This window comes from Capra hircus, chromosome 13, assembly GCF_001704415.2.
Source record: "Capra hircus breed San Clemente chromosome 13, ASM170441v1, whole genome shotgun sequence".
Classification (NCBI taxonomy): domain Eukaryota; kingdom Metazoa; phylum Chordata; class Mammalia; order Artiodactyla; family Bovidae; genus Capra; species Capra hircus.
Genome location: NC_030820.1, coordinates 72,704,450 through 72,731,911, shown reverse-complemented (window position 1 = coordinate 72,731,911; position 27,462 = coordinate 72,704,450). Strand labels below are relative to the sequence as shown.

General features: G+C 48.2%; 1 protein-coding gene across 1 annotated transcript in view; it reads left to right on the top strand.

The window, feature by feature from the left end:
- Positions 1-27,462, top strand: part of RIMS4 (regulating synaptic membrane exocytosis 4) — a 71,217-nt gene that overhangs the window by 29,145 nt on the left and 14,610 nt on the right. The window contains exon 2 of the mRNA XM_018057912.1: positions 18,234-18,372. Within this exon, the coding sequence (XP_017913401.1) occupies positions 18,234-18,372 (139 nt within the window). The remainder of the gene's footprint in view (positions 1-18,233; positions 18,373-27,462) is intronic.

Below are 27,462 nucleotides of genomic sequence, written 5' to 3'. Positions count from 1 at the left end.
GTTGAGTTGAGTGGGAGCAGAGCTGAAGAATCGATGCTTTTGAACTGTGGTGTTAGAGAAGACTCTTGAGAGTCCCTTGAACTGCAAGGAGTTCAAACCAGTCCATCCCTAAAGGAAATCAGTCCTGAATATTCATTGGAAAGACTGATGCTGAAACTGAAGCTCCAACACTTTGGCCACCTGATGCAAAGAACTGACTTATTTGAAAAGACCCCGATGCTGGGAAAGATTGAAGGCAGGAGAAGGGGACAACAGAGGATGAGATGGTTGGATAGCATCACTGACTCAATGGTCATGAGTCTGAGCAAGCTCCGGGAGTTGGTGATGGAAAGGGAAGCCTGGCCTGCTGCAGTCCACGGGGTTGCAAAGAGTTGGATACGACTGGGCGGCTGAACTGAATTGAGAGAGGCTGCAATGCTTGAGGCCAGCTTCTCCAGCAGCCTCTGGTGCTGAGAGCCACTCATCTAAGGTGGCTTTGGGCTGATGAGTACTCATGCCAGGTGGTTCCAGCTGGTACCAGTGGGTCTTAGGTGATCCTGGCTAGTTTTTCTGGGTCTGATGGGCTCTGAAGGAAGTTGACCCTGCGTACACCGAGGAAGGTGGTATTGGGAGTGGGGCACAGAAGAAGGTTTGCCGTGGTGGGGCTGTCATTAAGGCATTCAGCCCCTGTCTTCCATATGATCACTGCATGCTTCTTCCAGTGCCACAGCGGAGATCTGAGTATATGTGTGTGCTTTGAGGTCCAGACCGCACAGCCCAGGATTCATCTGGCCTTTGCGACAGGCTTTGTGTTCTGGCCTCTTGCTTAGCTGGAGTCCTCTCTTGCCCCGGCAGAGGCCAGTGGTGACCTGAAAAGCCTACTCACCTTGACACTGCCGGCCGCCTGATTCTCGGGTCAGTATAGACTAGGGGTTGACAGCAGGGCCTGGGAAACCACACACACACATGCACACAGACACAGAGCTTTACTGAGATCATTCACATACCATACAACTCACCTATTTAAAGTATACAGTTTGATGGGTTTTGCTACATTTGCAGAGGTATGCAGTCATCACCACAGTCAGTTGTAGGGTACTTTTGTCACCCCCAAAAGAAACGTGTACCCGTTAGTTGTCACACTCTAGCCCCACCTCAATCCAGCCCCTAGCAACGACTAGTCTGTTTCTATCTCTATGGATTTGCCTCCTCTTGGACACTTCATATAGTCACATCAATGGGATATGTGTTGTTTTGTGACTTGTTTCTTCCATTTTGCATATTTTCAAGGTTCATCTTTTGTGGCATTAATCAGTAATTCATTCTTTTTTATGGCTGAATAATATTCCAATGGCTGAATATATATTTGGCTTATGGAGTCATCCGTCGATGGACATTTGGGTTGTTTCAGTTTTTGACTATTGTGAATAATGCTGCTGTGAACATCTGTGTTCGACTCTAGGTATGGATAGGATGGGTTTGTTTTGCGCAGTCCCTCCATCACTCACCTGCTGTGGGACCTTGGGCAAACTGCTTCAGTTCTCAGAGGCTCAGTTTTCTGAGAATTTCTGGGACATGGGGATGCTGCTATCTATCTCAGAGGGAAAGGGTAGCCTTTCCCTCCTGCAGGGGATCTTCCTAACCCAAGGATCAAACTCAGGTCTCCCGCATTGCAGGCAAAGCCCAAGAATGCCGGAGTGAGTAGACTATCCCTTCTCCAGCAGATCTTCCTGACCCAGGAATCGAACCGGGGTCTCCGGCGTTTCAGGTGGAGTCTTTACGAACTGAGCTACCAGGGAAGCCATTATTGGTAACAGTGGCTATCATTTACTGAGTTCCTTTATCTTTTTTGTTTATTTGTCTGGTCATGTTGTGCAGCTTGAGGATCATAGCTTCCTGACGAGGGATCGAACCTTGGTCCCTGGCAGTGAGAGTGCTGAGCCCTAACCACTGGATTGCCAGGGAATTCCCCAGAGTGCCTTCATCTTATCATGACAGTCACTGTACATATGCTATATTCTAGAGTTCAGCCCTGCAAGGGGCATGAGAAGATTTATTTCACAGTATTAACTGTGGACTTCTGCTACAATGGGCTAAGCATGCTGCCTCGTTACAGGAGATCATTTCGCACCTTGATGAGATCTCCTTCCAATGTTTGTGCCAAGGGGGAGAACTTCCTTACCTCCCCTGCACTTTTGGCCTTTTCACATTATTGGGAGGTGTGTTTTTATCTTTATTTTTATATATTAAAAAATAAGCCTAGAGAAATATCCATAGAGAAGGGAGTGACAGAGGATGAGATGATTGGATGGCATCACTGGCTCAATGGACATGAGTTTGAGCAAACTCTGGGAGATAGGAAAGGACACACTGCAGTCCATGGGGTCACGAAGAGGCGGGTAGGACTTAGTGACTAATCGGCAACAATAGGGAAAAATGCAGTAACTAGAAGAGCTATCTCATGGTTCCATCATTTCTGTTTTCTCTCCACCATGAGAAGAGTATGCCCTAGGTAGGACATGCTCTTCCTTCTTCATCCTGCATCCCAGAAGAATTAATTCATGGAGTAGGGCCATACCTAACTCACAGAGGACATTTAATATGAGGAAGAACCAAACCGTGTTTCTATAAGCCGCTGAGACTTGGGGGTCATTTGTTACTGCAGCACACCCTAGTGATAGCTCTCCAATACATTTAATCCTTACAGCAATGTAAAATGGGTTCTATGACTAATTCTGTTTTTTGAGGGAACCGAGGCTCAGAGAGGTTCAGTAACTTCCTTTAGTTTACTCAGATAGTAGCAGAGGGGTGCTTCAAGTCCTAAGACCGGTTGTTCAGACTCCAGAGCCTGTGCTCTTCAGACGGAAGCATGTGGGCTGTTTGGCGAGTGGTGAGTAATCGGTGTGGAGCACCTGGTGTGTATGTGACGTCAGACCTGTAGTATAGGTTTGGGGCAGATCCTGGAAGCCCTGAAAGCTGTGTGGATTGTGAAGCTTCCTAGTGCCAGATGGAACCAGAGACTCTCCTTTTGCTCACAACCCAACTCTCCCAAAGCTTGCTCAGCTTGTCCCAAGAGCTGGTGGGAATGGCTTCCTGGGGAAACTTGTGGGAATTGTAAATGATCTTCCTTCCAGTAATGGCTGAGATGCCCCCCTCCAGGAAATCTTCCCACCCTGGAATCTTCCCATGCTCGAGATAGACTGGAAGCTTGAGGAGAGGGAATGGCTTTTCCCTGGACATCCTAGCCAAGTTATACTACCTTCCCCTTCCCCAAATGCATTTCCTCTGCTTTCAGAACTCTTTGTCCTCAGTTTGTATTTTGGTTTCACATTTTTGCCTTCCCTCTACGTGTTTTCCATTTGTCAGTATAGCCTTTGACTGTAGTCTCCCAAAAGGTAGCACTTCTGTCAGCAATAAAATCTTAAGGTTTGATTGGCAGTCAAGAATAACTCGGTGGCTAAGTAATTCTCCTTACAACCCAGACCCTGCCTCTACTTCCAGCGGTGTATTAATTACTCTTTTCCTCAGTTCTTGTAATATGGTGTGTATCTCTGCCCTTGAACTACACTATGTTGTAATTATAATGCCTTGTGTTAAGAATTGCCCCTTTACTTGGCTGACTCCTAGTAGACTGGGAGTTTGGGGCAAGTCTTGTTGTAGTTCACTTGTGTTAGGAATCTTCAGCACAGGCCTCTGGCATGGATAAGGCATTTAGTAAGTTTTTTTTTAATAAATGATCAATATTTCTGTTTCATCTCCCCTCCCTATTAATTATAAGTCCCTTAAGGACAAGGACTGTGTCTTAGAATCTGCAAGACCAGGGCCTTCTCTGGTGGTCAGTAGCTTGGACACCACACTCCCAATGCAGGGGGCCCGAGTTTGATTCCTGGTCAGTGAGCTAGATCCCACGTGCTAAAACTAAGAACTCTCAAGCTGTAACTAAGACCTGGCCCAGGCAAATAAATACAAATAAATATTAAAAGAAGAATCTGCAAGACCAAGAAAAGCTTGGTATAGAAAATGAGCTCAATAAATATATACTTCATTGGATAAGTGAGAATGACATTTCTGTCTGGGAACAGAACCCTTTAGAGTCACAAAGCTCATTATCCAGTTGATCCTCTGAAAATCTTCAAATTCTGCCTCTCTAGTGTTCTCAAATCCTCATCATGTGCTCTTTGCCTCCCTTGCTCCTACCTGTTTCCTCTGTGCATCTTCATGATTTCTCCCTCTTTCCCCTTCACATCCTCTTGGAAAAAAAGTCTGTGGGACTCTGCCCCCTCTTGCCCAATGAAAGGTGGCCTAAAGGGCAAAAATTACACTCTGATCTGCCCTGAACCAGGATCATGCTTCCATGTAACAGCTTTGCCATTTTGGGCAGGTTCACTAACCTCCTTGAGTCAGTTTTCTCTTCTGAAAATGGAGACAATAGTGGTTGTGTGGCTTGGATGAAGTAATGGATACTGAGTACCTATCATATGCTCTGGCTGAGCCGAGTAAGTAGTAGGAGTTTCTGTCTTTACATGGAAGGGTGGAATTGGAGACATCAACAAACCTGTGGGAAGGGACTGTGGTTCTAAAACAAACAGGGGCTAAGGTTACTTGGTTCTGCGGTCTCCCCTCCCTGTGAGCAGCTACCTCTGCCTCAGACAAGCCCAGAACCTCTGCCCCAATCAGCACCACGGACAGTTCCGTCTGCATGTGGTTGTCAGGCTAATTGCATCACAACTTTTATTTTTTGTACCACCGAAATAGATAAAAAACATGTCAGAATTTAACTCTGACATGCTCAGTTGTCTTTCACATCTTAATTTCATAGATGTCAGAAAATTTGTCTTAGAATCAATGAAATAATGACAACTTTGTGAGAGGTGGTATCAGTAGTAAAGAATCTGCCTGCTGATTCAGGAGACTCAGGTCCAGTCCCTGGGCCGGAAAGATCCCCTGGAGAAGGGCATGGCAATGCACTCCAGTATTCTCGCCTGAAAAATCCCATGGACAGAGGAGCCTGGCAGGCTACAGTCCATGGGGTCACAAAAGAGTGGGATACAACTGAGCATGCATGCATAGTGTCAGTGGGCCATTGACTCCTGACCCTTGAAGAGGTTAATTATAATCCCCAGCACTTTTTGAAAGCCTGCTCTGTCTCAGGCCTTTTCCACTTCTCCTTCTCTTGTCCTGGTGCTCTTTGCCCTCTGTACATTCATTTAACAAATACTACATTTGAGGAATGTGTATATAAGTCAGACAGTTAGTCAACAGTTTTCTCAGTATTGCTCCCAAAATATTCTAGCCCTGTACCTCATTTCTTCAGAGTATTGCTTCTTGCCGAAGGATAATCTAACGTGTTAAGCTTTCCAGTCCACATCATGCTTAACCCATTTAAAGAGCATGTCAAACGCATACCCTATGACCCAGTAATTTCATTCCTAGGTATGTGCCAGAAGAAGTGTACACAGATGGTCACCAAAAGACATGCACAAGATTGTATCTGGCAGAGCTATTTGTAATATCTCCAAACTGGAAGCTACCCAAATGCTCATCGACAGTAGAAAGAATAAAAATAATTTGGATATATTCATACAATGTTAGACAATGAAGCCATCAGAATAAATGAACTGCAGTGAAGCAATCAGCGTGGATGAATCTCACAAACGTAATGTTAAGTGGAAGAAGTCGGACACTGAAGAGTATATACTAGGTGATCCTGTGTATATGGAAGTACAAGACAGGTGAAGCCAATTTGGGCTGTTAGAAGCCAGGATAATGCTACTCTTGGAGGGGAAGTGACTGCTACTCATGAGGTGTTCCTGGAACATCGATAATCCTGTTTCTTGGTCTCAGTGCTGGTTCTATAAATGAGTGTACTTTGTAATGTTCATCAAGCTGTGTGCTTAGAGTTGTACACTGTGTAATTGTACATTCTGCATATTATACATCAACAAACAGTTGTTTTTAAAAGCATCTTTCTCCAGAGAGGAAAATGCTGAGAATTTCCTATGTGAGATGATAGGTAAGATATTTGGGGGGTAGTTGGTCATGTGGACTATTTGGGGTTACCTGAATTATTCAGTGTGAATGGAATGCAGAGCCCACTGGGGAAAGGGAGGAGAAAAGACCAGAAATGTAGTTTGGGACCAGGTCAGAAAGGCAGTGTGTGTTAATGCTATTGGGATGTATTCTGCAAGCAGTGGAGTATCATTGGAGATTTTAAATGGAAGAGATGACATATTCAGGACTGAGTTTTAGAAAGTTCATGCAGGCCGCAGAGTAGAGAACTGACAGAAGAGGACATTTCTCAGCTGGCGACACCAGTTAGAGTAATGGTGATCTCCTGACCAAGCATTTGAGTTATCCAGAGATTTCCCCAAAACTGCAGATTCGTGGTTCCCACCCTAGGCCTACTGAACCAGAATCTCCAGGAGAAAAGACCAAGTAATCTGTTTTAACCAAGTTCCCAACATATTCACACTGGCCTCTAAGCAGGTGCTTGGGAGTCTCTGAGTTAATTGACTCTGGCAGTCATCCAGGCCAGAGTAAGTGGGGATGTGAGCTGTGACCTTGGTGATGCAGAGCAGACTCAAATTTGTATCCCCCAAAAGGAGGCATGGAGGCAGTTTCAGTTCAGTTCAGTCGTTCAGTCGTGTCTGACTCTTTGTGACTCTGTGTGACTGCAGCACACCAGGCTTCCCTGTTCATCATTAACTCCTGGAATTTACTCAAACCCATGTCCATCAAGTCAGTGATGCCATTCAACCATCTCATCCTCTGTTGTCCCTTTCTCCTCCTGCCTTCAATCTTTTCCAGCATCAAGGTCTTATCTAAGGAGTCAGTTCTTTGCATCAGGTAGCGAGAGTACTGGAGCTTCAGCTTCAGCATTAGTCCTTCCGATGAATATTCAGGACTGATTTCCTTTAGGATGGACTGGTTTGATCTCCTTATAGTCTACAGGACTCTCAAGAGTCTTCTCCAACACCACAGTTCAAAAGCATCAATTCTTTGGCGCTCAGCTTTCTTCACAGTCCAACTCTCACATCCATACATGACTACGGGAAAAACCATAGCCTTGACTATATGGACCTTTGTTGGCAAAGTAATGTCTCTGCTTTTTAATATGCTGTCTAGGTTGGTCATAGCTTTTCTTCTAAGGAGCAGGTGTTTTTTAATTTCATGGCTGCAGTCACCACCTGCAGTGATTTTGGAGCTCAAGAAAATAAAGTCTCTCATTGTTTCCATTGTTTCCCATCTATTTGCCATGAAGTGATGGGACCAGATGCCATGATCTTCATTTTTTGAATGTTGTGTTTTAAGCCAACTTTTTCACTCTCCTCTTTCACTTTCATTGAGAGGCTCTTTAGTTCTTCTTCACTTTCTGCCATAAGGGTGGTGTCATCTGCATATCTGAGGTTGTTGATATTTCTCCCAGCGATCTTGATTCCAGCTTGTGCTTCTTCCAGCCCAGCGTTTCTCATGATGTACTCTGCATATAAGTTAAGCAGGCAGGGTGACAATATACAGCCTTGACGTACTCCTTTCCCATTTTGGAACCAGTCCATTGTCTTTTGTCTAGTTTTAACTGTTGCTTCCTGACCTGCATACAGATTTCTCAGGAGGCAGGTCAGGTGGTCTGGTATTCCCATCTCTTTCAAAATTTCCCACAGTTTGTTGTGATCCACACAGTCAAAGGCTTTGGCGTAGTCAATAAAACAGAAGTAGATATTTTTCTGGAACTCTCTTGCTTTTTTAGACAGTTTAGTTAATTGATTGATACATATTTGTGTGTCATATACTAAATAGTGCATACTACGTGCCAGGCCTTATTCTAAGTACCTAAGAGAAAAAATACTAATTTAATCCTTATAGACATCCTACGAGGCACATACTATTATATTCTTCATTTTTTTAAGAGGAGAAAACTGAGATACAGGTTAAATAATTTGCCCAAGATTACACTACTAATAATGTGACTGAGACCAGCTGTACAACCCAAGCCATCAGGCTCCATTGTCCATGCTTTATTTATTTTTTGCTGTACTGTGTGGCATGTAGGATCTCAGTTCCCAACCAGAGATTGAACCTGGGCCCACAGCAGTGGAAGCACGGTCTTAACTACTGGACCACCTGGGAAGTTCCATCCATTGTCCATGCTTTTAACCACTTTCCTTGGCTGCCCCTTGAAAATGCTTCAGAAATAGTCGTCAATGGCTGTTTACTGTGATAAGGAGCTGAGAGGCTGGTAATTAGGAGTCCGTGCATGCTAAGTCACTTCAGTCATGTCCGACTCTTTGTGACCCTATGGACCATAGCCCACCAGGTTCCTCTGTCCATGGGATTCTCTAGGCAAGAATACTGGAGTGGGTTGCCATGCCCTCCTCCAGGGGACCTTCCCCAGCCAGGGATCGAATCCGCATCTCTTACAGCTAGTGCCACCTGAGACCTGAATCCTAAAGCCAGCATGGCCACTGCCCCATGTCTCTCCTGGGCTTCAGTAGCCCTTCTGCACGAGGAAGGCATTGCTGTGGATGACCACTAAGTTCCACCCAAAAGAAATTTTCTCTGATTTTAAGGGAAGGCAGATGTTGCCAGTTCTGGAGAGAAGAGGGGAAAGGGAAAGGGTTCTTACTGAGGGTTTGTGCTTCCTTGACCTGTCCTTGGAGACACAGCCAGAAGCAGCATCAGGGCTGTGGAGGCCTGAGTTCCTGTCTATCAGCTCAGTCCTTGGTTTTCGGATGAGTTTTAGGACCTGGGCAGGGGGGAGACGTGAGACTTGAAGTCATTGGGAATAGCTAGGCCAGGAAGAGGCTGACCATGGAACCTCTAGGGTATTTATCTCAAAGGGACAGGAAAGGCAGGAGCTGTGGGAAGGGAGAGCAGTGAGCCACAGGGGATTATCCTAGCTTGAAGTAACCTTCTGACCCAGAGCTCTATGTATGGAGGACTTCACAGGCTATCATATGGACTGAGGCAGGACCAGTCACAGACATGGGATTACTGTGGACAGGGGCATGGTTAGGGGTTTTAGAGCCTGGGGACCTGCAGCAAGTCATACAACCGTCCTCAGCTTTGGGCTTCTCATCTCGAAAACAAGCTGTAAAGATCCATCTTGGATAAAATGTCAAAGTGGAGAATGGTTGTGTTCTTTCCCTCCTCTCCCTCCCATTTCCACATCACTGCAGTCTTAAGTGCTTAAGAATATATGATCTTACAGATAACCTGGATTTAAAACCTAGCTCTGTCTTGTCTGCTGTAACCTTGGGCCAATTGCTGAACTGCTTTGAGCTTGGCTCCTTTTTGTAAAATTAGGATAATGATACTTGACTCTCAGAGTTATGGCTAAATTTTACATGTACATACACATATAAGAACATATATAAGTATATAAAATATATATTTATGAATATATAATTTATATATTGGGCTTTCCAGGTGGTGCTAGTGGTAAAGATCCTGCCTGCCAATGTAGGAGACATAAGAGATAGAGGTTCAATCTCTGGGCCAGGGAGATCCCCTGGAGGAGGAAATGGCAACAAACTCCAGTGTTCTTGCCTGGAGACTTCCATGAACAGAGGAGCCTGGCAGTCTACAGTCCATGGGGGTCACAAAAACTCAGGCATGAATCAAGCGACTTGGCATACACACACACGCACAATTTGTGTATTATAATTTATATTAATTTAACATATAAGGGCTTCCCTGGTGGTTCAGTCGGTAAAGAATCTGCCTGCAATGCGGGAGACCTGGGTTCCATCCCTGGGTTGGGAGGATCCCCTGGAGGAGGGCATGGCAACCCACTCCAGTATTCTTGCCTGGAGAATCCCCAAGGACAAAGGAGCCTGGCAGGCTACAGTCCATGGGATCGCAAAGAGTCGGACACGACTAAGCGAATAGCACAACATATGTAAATACCATGCATGTATGGATGTCTATCTGTCTATAAAAAATAGTGTCTGGTAAAGAGTAAGTGCTAAAAATAATGTCAGTTAGTAATTTATTATCATTTATCCTGTTTCTTCACGGATACTTGCTTTTGAGAGGAGGTACAATAACACATTCATACTCAATATGGACAACTGAATGAGACGCACTTGTTTTCTTTACTGGAGGATTTACACTTTTCTTGAGGATGTTCTAAAAATAAAAGCAATTCAATTAAACACACTGTTAGTGGGATGGGCAATGCTGGGTGCTGTCCACGGTTCTGAAGGGAAATGAAGGAGGAATGAGCTTACACAGCAGACAGAATATCAAGTAGGTTGACCAAGGACTGCATTTCAAGGTGCAGTGGAATAGATACCCAATAAAAGTGAAGACAAAGTGCCCCCTGGGACTCAGAGAGTTTGATCAGAGAAGGGTTTGTGGAAGAGATGGCATTTGAATTCTGTGACAGAGCATAGTGAGTTTAGTGGTTCATTAAAAACATGAGTCAGAAAGACATGACTTGAATTCCAGTTCTGCCCTTAGTAGCTGTGTGTGTCCTTGGAATGGTTACTTAACCTTATTTATCCTTATTTTCTTATCCTATAAAATGGGATAATAGTTACCTCACAACTTATTGTGAGAATTAAAATGAGAAGATGCCTGTGTAAAACAGTAGGCATAGCATCTGGCACAGTAGTGATACTAATAGTTTTTTGGTAATACTAATGTTAATAATAGTCATCTTGTTGAGTGCTTACTGTGTGCCACAGCCCACCTAGGATGTCAGAGGATTAAATGTCATTATATTATTACATTACCTTATTATATTTAATCCTCATGACAGCCCTATGGGTTTGGTGAGTGCCTGATAAACTATTATTTAAAGCTTAACTCTGGAGTATGGTTAGAATTTTGATAGGGAAGGTGAGGACAGCAGGAAAGTAAAGGAGAGAGAATGGGGATGAGGAAGCTATAGAGGATGTACCTGAAGCAAAGAGCTGCTCAGCTGGGCTGGAGTGCAGAGATGGAGAGGAAACCAGGAGCAGCTGGGGGGAATCAGGTAATGGTGAGTCGTGAATACCAGGGTGTGAAGGAGGTGCCTCATTTGAGGGGCAGTGGGGAGCCATTATAAGGTTTTAAATAGGATCATGGCATGAGGTTATGATTTATTTATAAATTTATATTTTACCTTCATTTCCATTCTAGAATTCATACATATAACTATAAAACCTTGAGAAGATACCACAGCCTGCAAAAGAGAAATAAAATATCCCTACTGGGCTGATTGGAGTGTAAATTGGTACAGCTCCTTTGGAAAATCATTTGGCAGCATCTGCTAAAGCTGAAGAGATGCTTGCCCTATGACCCAGCAGTTCCACCCTTAGGTATATTTCCAAGATACACAGGTACAAATATTCAGCAAAGGCCATGTGCTAAAGTAATCACAGCAGGATTATTTCTAATAGCCCCAGCCTGGGGGGGGTGGGGGTGGAAATGAAATGCCTATCAACAGAACAATGGATAAGTAGGTTGTGCTCCAGAATATTCATACGGTGAAAGACTGTATAATAGTGACGATGAACAGTCTACAGCTACGTACAACAATGTGGGTGTATCTCATGTAGCCAACATAATGTTGAGCAGAAGCCAACCCTGCCCCCCCACAGACCATGCTCTGTGTATAAAGTTTAAAAACAGGCAAAACTGATATCTGATGTTTGAGAGCAGGCTGCCTTCTTGGAGTAATAGAGCCTGGAAGACTGGGCACTGTGGACTTCAGGGATCCTGGCAATGCTGTTCTTCATCTGGCTGCTGGATACACAGATGTTTATTTTGTGAAAACCCATCGAGCTCTACACTAAAGGTTTGTTCACATTTTCGTCTGTATCGTATGCTTAGATGGAAAAGTCACAAAAGGACTTCCCTGGTGGTTCAGTGACTAAGACTCTGCCTCCCAGTGCAGGGGACGTGGTTCGCTCCCCGGTCTAGGGAGATCCCACATGCTATGGAACAGCCAAGCCGACTGAAGCCCGAGTGCCCTGAAGCCCGTATTCCACAAGAGGAGCTTCCGCAGTGAGGAACCTGTGCCCTGCAACCAGAGAGGAGCCATTGCTCTTGGCGATTAGAGAAAACGCAGCAACGAAGACCCAGTGGAGCCAAAGATGGATTAATTTTAAAAAAGTTACCAGAAAAACAATCTTCTCACACACCCTCTAGCGATCGTCCTTCCTATCGTTATTCCCCATTAACAGTTTGGGTCATATCCTCGCAGGTTTTTCTGTGTCTATGCATAAAGAGAAAGATAAAGCTACACTATCTATAGCTTTACAAAAATGGTCTTCTGTTTTACATACCATCCTGCAGCGTGCTTTTTTAACTCCACAGTATGCTGAGGCAGTCTTTCTATGTCACTGAAGATGTAGGTCTTAATGACTCTTTCTAATGTTTGCAGTGTTTTATTGTGGGGATGTGTCATTTAGTAAAGCCATTCCCATTGACAGACCTTTAATTCCAGCATTCCATTGGTGTAAATGATACTGTGGGGAAGTCTCTTCTTGCATAGCTTGGTGTTCTTGTCTGTTTGTGAATTTATGAGTTACTAGGAAGGGAATTTTTTGGTCTGAAGTGGTATTTTAAGATTGTTAATCTGTTAATGACTTGCTGAGTGGGTGGGTTGGAAGCAGGGAGACTAGTTAGGAGGTTGTTAAAATAATTTAGACTTGGGATAATTAGGGTGGTTGGCAGTGAAAATGGACAGAAAAGGAGAGAGCTAAGAGATATTAAGGGCAAAGATTTGATACAACCTGGCATCTAATGAGAAAGGGTGAAAGGTCAGAGAGGTCCTTGGGGGTTCTGGGTCTGGGTGGCTGGGAAAACTGGGAACAGAAGTCAAAAGGAATTGTTTGGGGGAAGTGGGGTGGGACAAGTTGCATTCAGGAAGCCAGTTCATCATCCAGGTAGTGATGTCCAAAATGCAGTTGGAAGAATTGCTTACTTTTGATTCATACTACTACTAACTACTAAGTCACGTCAGTCGTGTCCGACTCTGTGCAACCCCATAGACGGCAGCCCACCAGGCTTCCCCGTTCCCGGGATTCTCCAGGCAAGAACACCAGAGTGGGTTGCCATTTCCTTCGCCAGTGCAGGAAAGTGAAAAGTGAAAGTGAAGTTGCTCATTCGTGTCCAACTCTTCGCGACCCCATGGACTGTAGCCTACCAGGCTCCTCCATCCATGGGATTTCCCAGGCAAGAGTACTGGAGTGGGGTGCTATTGCCTTCTCCATAATTCTATTTATTTATTTATGGCTGTGCTGGGTCTTTGTTGCTGCGAGGGCTTTTCTCTGGTTTCAGTAAGCAGGGGCTACTCTCTAGTTATGGTGTCTGAGCTTCTCATTCTCTTTTTTTGGGGGGAACATGTGGTGCGGTTTGTGGGACCTTAGTTCTGCACCAGGGATCGAACCTGTGCCCCCCTGCATTGGAAGCCTGGAGTCTTAATCACCGGACCGCCAGAGGAGTCCCACGGTGGCTTCTCTTGTTGCAGAGCATGGGCTCTGGGGCGTGTGGGTTTCCTTAGTTATAGCTCCTGAGCTCTAGAGCACAGGCTCAGTAGTTGTGCTTGCGTGTGGGGTCTTCCCAGACCAGGAATCAAACCCAGGTCTCCTGCACTGGCAGTTGGATTCTTTACCACTGAGCCACCACGGAAGCCCCAGAGTATTGCTCTTGACAGAGTTAAGGGCTGCAGATTGAGGCATAGGATTCCTTTGCTTAGGGTGGTCCTCATGGGGGCGGGGAATGAAATCAGCAAGGGAAAGACTCTAGAGAGAAAGAAAGCCTAAGGACTGGGTAGCCAGGGTCTCGTGCATAGGGTGCTGGCAATGCTCAGGCACAGGAGGGGTCCACTGGAATCCCCCATCATGGAGGCCAAGGGGCAGATCTGCAGTGACTGTCATTCGAACGATGTTGCCTGCATTAGTCTCCCTCCTATTACCCTCCCCTGGTGAGTGCTATCATTACATCTTTTTCTTGCTCCTCAGAACCCTTTACATACTTGTGATTAATCAGTGTGATGCAGTGTTTAGTGTCCACCTCGGCCTCTGGGCTGTGAGTTCCAGGGAGGCAGGAACCCCTTCATTCCCGTCCCCTCTTCCGTCCTCCTCAGGTGTGTGTTTGGCGTGTAGCAGTGTTGGTACCCGAAGTTGCTGCTGTGGTTTGCTGGGACTCTGGCTGTCCACACACACCCTCTGCCTGCTGCCTTCCCCCACCCCCAGCTACACACACACAAACACACACACACACTCTGCACAAGTTGGGAGAGGAGGGACTTAAAACCCACAGGGTACAGCAGGCGGGAGTGGGTGGCCAAAAATAGGTCATCCACACTCCATTTACTTGTACATCACAGTGGCCAGCTTGGGGCAGCCTCACAGTCGAAACCCAAAGTGTAGAGGACTCAAACTCCGGGTCTCTCCAGTAGAGCCTTATGATAACCATGGACAACAGAACCTCTCCTTTGACCCCGTTAACCAGCCCCTCGGAACTTCCATGCCTTCATCTTTGTGCAGCTGCTCTTTTTATCACCAGTTTTCTTGGAGGGAATGGTGTTTCCATTGTGATTCTGGAACCCACCTGTGCAACAGTGTTTGAACCTTAACTTCCTTAGGATAACAGCTTAGCCAGGTGTCTTAGGTCAAGTTTCCCCCAAAGGATTCAGAGATGAAATTTGTGTGTAGGTGTATCCCCGGTGTAGGGAGAGTGTTGTCCTTGGACATGACTGTGCTTGTGTCTCTGTGTGTGTGTATGTGTACATGCGCACGCGTGTGTGTACATGTGCATGCGTGTGTGTGAGTGGGGGGATGTTTCTCTGTGCCTGTGAGTCTGTGTGAATACGTGTGTGTTTCCGAATCTTTCTGTGCCCTTGACACTCCTGTACACAGAGAAACAGAGAACTGTTGGGAGAGGGACTTCAGATACAAACGAGGGAAAGAAGGGGCGGGATGACCGGAAGCACACAGGGAGACACACCTTCTCCCACATGGTCAGGAGACACCAGGGGACACACGCACACACACAGAGACACACACATGCACGCTGTGTCAGTTTCTCTGTGTGCTTTCTTGAGTGGGTTGGTGTACGCATCTTATGGTGACGCGTCTGTGTGTGACTGGCACACGCCCAGACACCTGCCCATTTAGCCTCAGAAGTAGAATGGCAGGTGTGCAGAGACCCAGGGGTGCGTGCGTGCTCAGTCGCTTCAGTCGTGTCCGACTCTTCGCAACCCTACAGACCATAGTCACCCGGGCTCCTCGGTGCATGGGATTCTCCAGGCGAGAAAGCTGGGGTGGATTGCCATGCCCTGCTCTAGGGCCGAGACCCATGGCAGCACACAGATGTGGACACTTAGACGTAGGGTAACAGACTGCATCTTTGCAGGCATATTCCTCTGTGTGTGTTTAATTTTCTGAGTACATGGGCATCTGTGTGCCTGAATTACGCAGATGTGTGTAGGAGAGGAACATGTGTGTAGGAGAGCATCTGTGTCTCTGTGTGTGCACGCATGTGTCTGTCTGCAGGTCAGGGAGGAAGGGGGCACCATCGTTGAGTTGGGAGGAGGGATACGGGGAGAAGTCCAGCAGGAGGTGCCCCAGCGTTACCCTCTCTCCCCACACACAGACCCAGCTCCCCATCCTTTTACTCAGCAGGATGATGGGGTTTGGGTGGGTCCATTTGTGAGCACTGCTGAAGGCCCTGAGGTCTATCAGCTCATCCCAGACTGGGGAGGCAGGGAAGGTCCCGCTAAAGATCCGCCTCCACTCCTAGAACCCACACCCCTCCAGGGTGATGGGAGACATAAAGTTTGCCTTGATCACCAGGCTGTGGAGCATGGAAGCAAAGTGACCCCTTGGGGTCAAATCCTCACCTCCCATGCCTCCACTTCCACCTTCTGGCCCTCGGGCATGGACCAGCCCCCTTAACCCCATGTCCTTGGTGCTAAGAGTGGAGCAGGCAGGAGCAGCTGCTTCCTGGGTGACTGAGGATTAACCCCACCCTCAGTGCAGACGCCTGTTCACCCAGCAGTTACTACTTGAGCACTTCCAAAGGCTAGGGGCTTCCCTGATAGCTCAGTTGGTAAAGAATCCGCCTGCAATGTTGGAGACCCTGGTTTGATTCCTGGGTTGGGAAGATCCACTGGAGAAGGGATAGGCTACTCTTTCCAGTTTTCTTGGGCTTACCTGGTGGCTCAGCTGGTAAAGAATCCACCTGCAATGCAGGAGACCTGGGTTCACTCCCCGGGTTGGGAAGATTCCCCTGGAGAAAGGAAAGGCTACCTCCTCCAGTATTCTGCCCTGGAGAATTCTGTGGACTGTATAGTCCATGGAGTCACAAAGAGTAGGACACGACTGAGTGACTTTCACTTTCCAATGGGTAGACTGTTCTTGGCCCTGGGGCTTCAACATTCGACACAATGAAATTCACTGTCCTCACGGGGTTTACCTTCTGTGTGGAGGAGGCTAGTCAGTAAACTGATGGTGAAGAACACATCACGGGTAGTGAGCGTCAGGAAGAAAACCACGACAGCACTGGGCAGAGAGAGGCCAGGCCAGGAGAGGCTCAGGAGAGCTGGGATCGGATGGTGTTTGATCGCAGTGGAAATGAAGATGTGAGCTGCCGGATCAGGGAGAGGGTGATTAGAGGCAGGGAACAGAAGGGAAGAGCATCGGCCTTCCTTGGCTGGCCAGTGGTCATATTTCCCCTGCAGGGGGCATGGGTTCAATCCCTGGTTGGGGAACTAGGATCCTACATGCCATGTGGTGCAGCCGAAAAATGGAAAAGCAGGGCAGAGGACCATGTTGTTCTCCCATACAGCTAAGAAAGTGGAGGCCCAGGGAGGTTAGTAATTTGCCCAAAGTCTCACAGTCTGTGAGAAGGAGATCCAGCACTTAAACCTGGGGCAGTGTGGTTTCAGAGCCAATGGTCTAGATGGATGATCCTCAATCAAGGGTGATCTTTGTCCCCACTCCAGGGGATGTTTGGCAGTGTCTGGAGACATTTTTGACTGACACGACTGACCTGGAAGGAGGACTAGCATCTAGTGGGTAGAGGCCAGGGAGACTGGCTAGACCTCCCACAGCACACACGACAGCGCCTGACGGCTATGCAGTAATGCATCCCCTTGCCAGTTGTGCTGAGGTAGAGAAATTCTGGTTTAAATCCACGAAAAGCACTTGACAGAGAATATGATACATCGGAGGTGCTCAGTAAATAGTAGCTAAAGAGGAGGAGGGAAATGGTTTGGAGAAGATTGCAGGGCAGAAACGAATTCAATAAACAGTACATGTTGGTTGAACCTAGAGAATATTATACTTAGTGAAGTAAGTCAGACAGAGAAAGACAAATACTATATGAGAACCTGTATATGTGGAATCTAGAAACAAGACAAATGAATCTATATACAAAGCAGAAACAGATTCATAAACATAGAAAAAAACTTGTGGTTACTAAAGGGGAGAGAGGGAGAGATTGGGAGTATGGGATTAACAGATTCAAGCTACTGTACATAAAATAGATAAGCAACAAAGATTTACTGTATAACACAGGGAATTAATTATAGGGCTTCCCTGGTAGTTCAGCTGGTAAAGAATCTGTCTACAATGCAGGAGACCTGGGTTCAGTTCCTGGATCGGGAAGATCTCCTGGAGAAGGGATAGGCTACCCACTCCAGTATTCTTGGGCTTCCCTGGTGGCTCAGACAGTAAAGAATCTGCCTGCAATGCGGGAGACCTGGGTTCGCTCCCTGGGTTGGGAAGATCCCCTGGAGAAGGGAACAGCTACCCGCTCCAGTAGAATTGCCTGGAGAATTCCATGGACAGAGGAGCCTGGCAGGATGCAGTTCATGGGGTCGCAAAGAATCAGACATGACTGAGCAACTTTCACTTCACTTCACTTCTTCACAGGGGATTATACTCAATATCTTATAATAACCTATAATGGAATTTAATTTGAAAAAAAAAACTGAATCACGTTGCTGTACACCTGAAACTAACACAATGTTGTAAATCGACTATACTTCAATTTAAAAAAAATACATGTAAATGAATCTGCCAGTTAGGAGAACTCATGTGATGCTGTTTGATGGGTGAGTATAAAGGGCAGGCTGCCCCTGGGAGGGTGCGTGCAGGTGAGGCTGGTGGTTGGAGGAGGTTGATGAACCAGGTGGGGCGTGAAAACCAATGCTGGGCAGCCACCAGCCTCTGAAAGACTAACCAGAGGCCTGGTCTCTCCGTTCCTCCCCATCCCGTGTCTCTCTCCCCATCTCTCTCGACCACTCTGCCCGGAAGGGGACAGCCGGAGGTTGAAGGGGGCCATCCAGAGGAGCACGGAGACCGGCCTGGCAGTGGAGATGCCCAGCCGGACCCTGCGCCAGGCCAGCCACGAGTCCATCGAGGACAGCATGAACAGCTACGGCTCCGAGGGCAAGTAAGTGTGGGGCCCACGGTCGTCTCCGGTGTGGGGTGGGCGGGAGGAACGGAGCAGTGCCCTCTAGGAGCCCTGGGTCATCCTTGGCCTTGGAAGGGAGGTGATGAAAGTCAAGGATTCTCCGAGGAGGTGTGAGTGAGGCATGAATCTGGTACCCAACTGTCTAGGTCTCAATCCCAGCTCCACTGCTCACTGACTGTGTGATGCTGGGCAAGTCACCTCTCTGTGCCTCGGTTTCCTCATCTGTGAAATGGAGACAGTAGTACCAACCTCATAGGGGGTGGTAGGAGGATTAAATGGGTTAATATTTATAAAACGCCTGGCACAATGGCTGCCACAGCAGAGGTTAATGAAGAAAGGGGATCAAGAGGGGTTTTGTTGGGATGGTGGTTATTTCCTCTTTAACTTTCTTAGTTTCCTTAAATCCCAATTGGTTTTTAAAAATATGTACTACTGCCTGATAAGGAGTTTCACACGCATCAAGTCATAGAACATTAGGTCCAGCTGGCTCCTCGCCTGTGTTTCTCTCCCTCGGCTGTACATCAGAATTGCTGGGAACTTGTTACAAATACCGATCTCGGGACCCTGAATCCAAGCTGCTGAATCGGAATCCATGAGGGTGGCGCCTGGAAGTTCCATTTTTAAAAGACTCCCTGGGACGAGATCAGTCTAGACTGGGGCTCTCAGGGTCGGGCTTCCCTGGTGGCTCAGGCCGTAAAGGATCTGCCTGCAGTGCAGGAGACCCGGGTTGAATCCCTGGGTGGGGAAGATCCCCTGGAGAAGGCAGTGGCTACCCACTCTAGTATTCTTGCTTGGAAAGTTCCATGGACAGAGCGCCTGGTGGGCTACAGTCTACAGGGTCGCAAAGAATCAGAGACGACCGAAGCTACTGAGACTGCACTTGCACTTTGAGAATTTGGGGAAAGTTTGGAGCCTGCTTTCCCCTGATAAATATGCAGATAAAGTGTGTACCCTAACACTCACACCTTACACTCATTCTCACATGCGTGGTCACACAGACACATTTCATGTAACTGTAGGGGGCTCCCAGACTCCCCTAAGCCCCCCTGGCAAAGAAGCTGTGACCCACAGTGACTTCTTCATTGTACAGGTGACCAGGGCACTCAGAGAGGCTGAGGGGCTTGGCCTGGATCACACAGCACATTCATAGGTCTGGAACCCAGGCATCCAGACTCTTAGCGGGGCTTGTATCACGGCACCCCATTGCTTCATTATCTCAGCCATCCTCAGCCAGGGAGGACAGGGCTATCGTGACCCTTGTCAAGCACACGAGAAGACTGGGGCTTAGAAGAGTCCAGTATGGTAGACCCCAGGCGCATGTGGCTATTTAAATGTAAGTGAATGAAGATGACATATTCTGTTCCTCTGTCGCTCTTGCCATATTTCAAGTGCTCAGTGGCAGCCTGTGTTCAGCGCCCACCGTATCAGACTGTGCAGGTGTTGGACATTTCCATCGGTGCAAAAAGTTCCACTGGATGGTCCTGGCTGCGTGGCTCATCCAAGGGCAGACCTCCTCCAGTTTCTGGCCCTGCCTTGCAGCTGGGGGCTCTGCCGCCTGAAAGCCTTCCCGCCCCCAGCCCCTCCTAAACTGGGCATCTCCGGTCTCTCTGAATGGCCTTGCCTTGGCAGATGCTGCTGGTCCGCCCACCTCCTAGGGAGACTTTCCGGAGGGCGAGAAGAGGAGGAGGACACGCAGAAGCGAGAGGGAGAAGAGGAGGACGAAGGGAACAAATGTTTGCTTTAACCTGAGAAGCTCGGCAAGACAGCGAAACTTGGAGAGAGATAGTCTAGGCATCAGGCTAGCAGTGGGTCCCTGCTGAGTTTCAGGGGATCGGGAGAGTTGGGTCCTGGTCCCCGCCTGGCCACTGACCCCGAGTGGCCTTGGGCATGTCCCTTGCCCTCTTTAAGCTTTAGGGAGGCTGATACACATCTTGTCTGTTGGCCTCATGGGCAGGTCAGAGGAACAGGTGGAGGAGGTGGTATCATGGTGCAGTGAACAGCAGCAGGGGGTCAAACCTACATTCCCATTTTCCAGAAGAGGAACTGAAGGCTCAGAGAGGCCACAGGACTTGTCCCTGGGGAGCAGCATAGGAGGGCATCGTGAGGAAGAAAGATGATGCCTGCACATGACAGGTGCTTGGGACGTGGCTCTTGTCATTTGCTGTCGTGTGCTTTAAGGGGCCAGAAAGTCAGATTATATTACAAACATGTCCAGAGTCAGGATTCTGGAGTCAGACAGTACTGATTGGGCCTCATTTCTGCTTCTTCGGAGCTGTGACTTTGGGGGACGTTACTTTACCTCTCTGAGCCCAGTTTCTTCATCTATAGAAAGAGGTCCAGAATAGTACAGACCATTAATAGAGCTGTTGTGGGGAGACAATGAACTAACATATGTCAAAGCACTTAGACACAATGTGCCAGTGGCTGGCACATTGCAAGCATTTTTATTATTATAGCTATTACTGATGTTTGTCGATTCAGCCACTGTTATTTGGGCATTTTGCTCCTTGTTATAATTGTGTCTAGAATGTGCTTAGCGCAAGGTAAGCATGGAATAAATGTTGGCGGTGATGATTATGATTTTTAAAAAATTATTTATTTGGCTGTGCCAGGTCTTAGCTGAGGCATGTGGGATCTTTAGTTGTGGCATGTGGGTTTCAGTTCCCTGACCAGGGATGGATCCTAGGCCCCCTGCATTGAGAGCACAGAGTCTTGGCCACTGGACCACAAGGGGAGTCTCCTGTGGTGATTATTATGGTTGTTAAAAGGTTTGTGGTGGGTGTCTTGAGACAGTTGAGGAAGGATCAGGTGGGTTTGAGGGTCCTTTGTCCAGCAGAGGGGAGATTCTTGTCCTCCTGAGAGGACACCTGCTACCCACCCCCAACACGCACTGGCTGAGGAAGGGAGGTCAAAGGGACGGGGGGACAGGTGGGGACACTGAGCTGTAGTTGGCCTCCTCTTTGTTTTGGAGGTATTTTGGGCACTAGCAGGACCGAGATGCCAGGCTGTGAAACAGGAGGGGGTGTGACCATCCTCCCCCTGGGCTTCTGCCAGCCCAGCTGAGGCTCACAGAGAGCCAGTGCCTTTGTGCAGCCCCCACCAGGCTGCAGCCCCTGGCGCTGCCGGGCATGTGTATTTCTGCAAGTGGGCCCAGGGATGCTACCATGCCGATATTCATTCAGCACCTACAGTATGCTGGACAGTCAGACTGAGCACCTCGGAGACCCTGCCTTCCACTGACCACGCAACTAGTAGTGTGGCAAGAGCTGCAAAGGACGGGCCCAGAGAACTTTGGAAATGCTGTGTCCTCACTAGGATTCAGGGCTGGGGAAGGGGTGCACATTGGGTTGGGCCATTCTGCCAGTGATGATCCTTGGGCTCCAGGTTACACAGTACCAGTTACAGTGGGTTGAGCCCTTGCTGCTCAAAGTGTGATTCTCAGCCCAGCAGCAGCACCATCCCCTGGGACCTTGTTAGAAGTATAGCATCTCTTGGTACTTTCCTGGCGGTCCAGTGCTTAAGACTTCACAGTTCCACTGCAGAGGGGAGGGGTTCCATTCCTGGTGCAGGAACTTAGATCCTAAGATCCTGCTTACTGTGTGGCACATCCAAAGAAAAAAAAAGAAGAAAGGAAAAGAAATGCATCATCTCAGGCTTCTAACAAGATCCCCAGGTGATTCGTGGGTTAAGGTTGAGAAGTTCTGGCTTAAGGGTAATAATGTTCTAGAGCAAACACTTTAGAAGAGCATTTGCTATGGGTAGACACTGTGCTGTTTTTACATTTATTGACTCATTTAATTCTCTCAGTAACCTGATAACTCTGGAACTGTTAGTATCCTCATGTTACAGATGAGGAAATGAAAGCCAAGAGAGGTTAATTAAATTGCCCAAGGTCACATAGCCAGAGTGGCTTCCCTGGTGGCTCAGACGGGAAAGAATCTGCCTACAATGCAGGAGACCCAGGTTTGATCCCTGGGTTAGAAAGATCCTCTGGAGGAGGGCATGGCAACCCACTCCAGTATTCTTGCCTGGAGAATTCCATGGATGGAGAAGCCTGGTGGACTACAGTCTGTGGGGTTGCAAAGACTCAGATATGACTGAGCAACTAACAGTTTCATACAGCCAGTGAGTGACATCGATTTCAGGGATTCAAATCTAGCATTTGGAATCTGCCCTTAACCATTCTGCTCGACTCCCTCCCTCACTTAATGGCTGTGTCTATCAGGATTTCCGGAGGTGGATGCTTCCAGCCTGGTTTGGTGGCTCAGTGGTCTCTCCATCCTCTCCCCTCTGCAGACTTCAGCATGGTGGACCAATCCTAGTTTATCCTTGGGGACTGGGGAATGGTTTTCCTTCCCAGTGCCCCTTTCTGCCTGATGGAAAAGTTGGTTCTGCATGTTAAGGATGGAAGGGAACAGCTATGAGTTGGGCAACCAGCCAAGCTCCCACTCCCCACCTCTCTGAGCATCTCCCCAGATAAAGGGCAAGGATTCAATACTCCTGAGAAAGGGCCAGGAGAACAGTACCTCCCCAGACCCCTCATCCATCCTGAGATACTTCCATCTGCTTCAGTTTGGATTTCCCAGAACCAGACACAAGACATGGATTTGAGTGCAAGTGTTTCACTTGGAAGGTGATTCTGGAAAACATGGTGGAGGAACCCATAAGAGAGACATAAGGCCTCCAGTAACATGTGTTGAGAAGCCAGCTGCCACTGTGTGTATCCAGAGCTTAACCCTGATGGGGTCTCAGAACCAGCCTGACACAGGGGCCTGAGAGTCACTCCCTGGGAGGCCAGGGAGCCGGAGCACTTAGACTGCCACTCTTACTGGTTACTGGTTGATGGCCGCTCACAGTTAAGTCTCCTGCCCTTCCTCTGGAAATGAGGACTCCGGAGACCAGAGAAATCCCTTGTGTGCCAGAGAAACGTAGCTAGAGGGATGCAGGTGCCAACAGTTAGAAGACTGTGAGCACTGACACGGTGGGGGTCAGGGGATGTGGGGGATGGCAGCAGAGTCTAGTACCTTTTCTGAATGCACAGCACCACTGTCTCCCAGCTGCCCAAACCAGAAAGCTCTCCCAGACGCCTCTTGCTCTCTCTCCGTATCCAGCCCTTGACTGGGCTCTACCATTTCTCTCCTAATTGTCTTTGACTCCGTCCATCTCCCCTTTCCCCCAGCCATGAGGCCACTCATCACTCTGTCCATCTCCCCTTCCCCAGCCATGAGGCCACTCATCACTCCGTACATCCCCCCTTTCCCCCAGCCATGAGGCCACTCATCACTCCGTCCATCTCCCCTTTCCCCCAGCCATGAGGCCACTCATCACCCTTGACTGGATACCTGCAAGTCTCCTTTGTGGCCTGAACTGCATGGTCTGTCACTCAGCACTTATTTCCTCTGGATTTTGCCAGCTTTCCCCCTTTCCCTCCCAAGCTGTGTGCCCCAGCTCCATCGCTGAACCTCTTGCCCTGCCCTCCGTCTCACCTCCTGGTCTTTGCATACATTGCTCCCTCCCCTGACACTCTCTTTCGTACACCTCCTCCCTCTTCGCCCCCTGACTCATTCCTCTTCCAGATCTCAGCTAAGAACATGAGCTTTATCTCCTGTGCCAACACTAGCTAATTGATCGTGGCTCCCTGGAGTGCTGTGTTAAGGATTCTGAAGTCCAGTCCAGGCATGGCAGGAGTGTTGGGGTTGATTGGCAGTGTCCGTCCTGGGAGTGGGCAGGGGAAACCCGCCACTCCTCTACCTCCATCTGCAGCTTCCATAGCCGGGTCTCCTCCCACCATAGCGCCCCGCAGTTCTGTCATACTTGTTACACGTGTCTGTCTGTCCTGCTACACACTTGAGTCTGGTGCTGTTCAGTGCGGGGCCTGGCCCGCAGGGGGTGTGCTGCAAATCTGGCTGAGTGATGGGTTGGGACTGTACAGAAGTGCAGACACGCACGCACGCACTCACGCATGCGCGCACACGCATGCCTCTCCTTCCCGCCCCTCCACAGCCTCCAGCAGCGCACATCCACCCTGTAAACCCGCAGCTCTCCACGCTGGCTGCCGGAGCCCTTCCTCCTCCTTCCCTCTGCCCCTCGTGGTCCTGTGGCATCTGGGTCATCAGCACACAGCTCCCTGGGTGACCGGGTCACAGTGCCCACAGCTCTGGAGAGCAGAGTGAGCTGAGGGCAGGGCCGCTGCAACCGGCCTCAGGGAGGCTTTCCGTCAAGGCTGTTTGCCTCATCACCGAAGGCCTGGGAGTTGGTGGATGGTCAGAACCTCCTTCCCTTTCGCCCCTTCTGTTGTTTCGCAGACGTCATGCCTGAAGGACAAACCACCACCGGATGTGGCCAGCGGCTAGGAGATAGGGTTTTTTTTGCTTCCGTTTTATAGGCACTGGTGTTGGTTGAATACTTGACTACACCGGAATCGGTTCTAAGGCGTTTATCTCAAGTAGTCCTTACGGTTGCACCAAGGGTGTGCTACCAGTGTTCACTCCTGCTTCGCTGAAACCCAGGGTCTGAGCAGCGAAGGCTGTGTCTGTACGACCAGTGAGTGGGGGAAGTCCGGACTCATATCCAGGCCTGCCTGACCCCAGGGCGTGGACTGCAGATTCCCGTGCTCTGCCCCGGGAAAGCCCGAGGTCCCTCTGGGACATGGAGACAGTGTAGCTGGTTGAGATGAACGCTGGAACCAGTTTCCCGGGTTCAGATCCCAGATCAGCCACTTACCAGTCATGTGATCTTGGTCAGGTTACTTAACATTTCTGTGCCTTGATTTCCCCTTCTGGAAAGTGGGCATTCATATAGTAAGTACCTAGCTTGCACAAAGTTGTTAAATGAGGGTTAAATGAGTTAATATTGATAACTTGGTACTATCAGCGCTTGGCTCATGGCAAGATTTTGATCAATAAAAAATCAAATCCTTGGCTTCATGCCCAGGAACTATACCCTCGTGGCCCAGGGCAGGTGGGAGGGGGAGGCAGGTTTGGGAATGTCCTGAAAGCTTGAGAAGCTGGAGTCAGGGTTGGCTGATGCTGTATATCCTGGCACACAGTCAGTTCTGCTACAATGCTTGTTTTGAAAACACAAATCTGTTCCAGCACGATTCAAGTATTCTGGAATAATTGGAGCACAATATAAATTTCGCCTTTGCTCAGGTGTGATTTCATCCATGAGAAACACAAGGGGAACTCAGGAAACTACACCCGTAGAGGGCTGCACAAAACACACCCCTTGCATCTGTCCCTTCCCTCAGCCCCCACCCCCTACACCTGGTGTTACAAGTTCCCACCCATCCGTTTGGAGAGCCCTCCATCACCACTTTGTAGTAACTCACACTGAAGATCTGCTGGCACTCATTTCCACAAGCAAATGTCAAACTGTCTTCAAGGTAGAGCACCATATTTATTGTAGTATCTACACATTTATTTCATTTTTAAAAGACTTCTTTTTTTATATTGGGTGGTTAGATACCATCACCGACTCAATGGACTTGAATTTGAGTAAATTCTGGGAGATAGTGGAGGACAGAGGAGCCTGGTGTGCTGCAGTCCATGGGGTTGCAAAGAGTCAGATATGACTTAGTGACTGAACAACAACATAGCCAATTAACACTGTTGTGATAGTTTCAGCAAAGGGACTTAGCCATAAATGTACACATGTATCCCTTGTCCCCCAATCGGTGCATTTCTTAACCATTTTACAGGGGTAAGACTGTGGTACCATTTTTATTATGTCTTTTATTGTTGATAAGCTTTTGGGGTGTTGTACCCCTGACCATATTTTCCCCATACTCTCAGATTTTGACTTCAGGACTTTGCCCTGCACTGTAGTGTTTAGGAATGGACGTTTCGAGTTACAGCAGAACTGGCTGTATTGCACCCTCTGCGAGGCTGTGGGGGGGGGGATGGATGGATGATGGACAGGTAGGGGTAGGCAGTGAATGGATGAATAGAGAGCCCATGAACCTTTCAGGACCACATAACCCATGCTCACCACGAGGGCTGGGCCACCTTTAATTTCCGATGAGTTGAGACGGGCGATCCATCTGGAAAACAGAGTAGACGTCAAACCCCCAAATAACCCAATTATTTCTTTAACCGTGGAGAAAACAGAAAATCCAGGGGCCAAACAGAGCTCAAAGGTTAATAATAAAAGACAAATGGGTTTCAGCCCCACAAACCAAACTAACAGGATTTGAGAGGCAGGAAATCTCATTTCACCATTAACACAAAATAAAAGGCCAGCAGAACACGAGTCTAATCCTGTTTCAGGTCTCTGCCTCTGCCTGCATGGCATGCGTCCCTTGGAAGAATCAGCTGCTGTAGCCGCCGCGCACCCCCTACCCCTACCCCCACCCCCCGCCCAGATGACCTGGGCTTCCTCTCAGGCACCCAGGTACTGCACTTCCTACTAGGTTTGAAATCAGAAGTACCATGAAAACACCACAGGCAGGGAGAAGAGGCTGTCCCAGGCCAGGCAGCAGAGACCTGCTGGCCACAGCGTCCCAGTCCTTTATTCATCCAGCCAATGCTCTGTACATTTGTTAAGCACCTTGCCTACAGTATCCTATTGACTGTCTCCAACAGCTTAGCTGGGTGATTTTATACATGCAGCTCAGAGAGGTTACCCAACTTACCCCAGGTTGCACAGCATTGGAATCCAAGGTCTATATGATACCACAGTTCAGTCTCAACCAGTAGGCTTTCCCAGTTCCGGGTCAGGCCAAGAGATGTGGGTTCGATCCCTGGGTCGGGAAGATCCCCTGGAGCAGGGCATGGCAACTCACTCCAGTATTCCTGCTTGGGGAATCCCACAGACAGAGGAGCCTGGCAGACTGAAGTGACTTAGCACACACAAGGGTTTGGCAGTAAATGCCCCTGCACAGCAACGAAGACCCAGAAGAGCCAAACATTAAAAAAATAAGAAGAAAACATGTATTGAGTTCCTACTGTGGAAGGCCTGGCCTCAGTAGTAGCGAGTATGTGGCCCTTAACAGTAATTCAGCATGCTCTTTCCCATTGGGAATGGAGCCGCTGAGCAGAGATTTTCAAATCATTTAAAACTGGTGTAGTG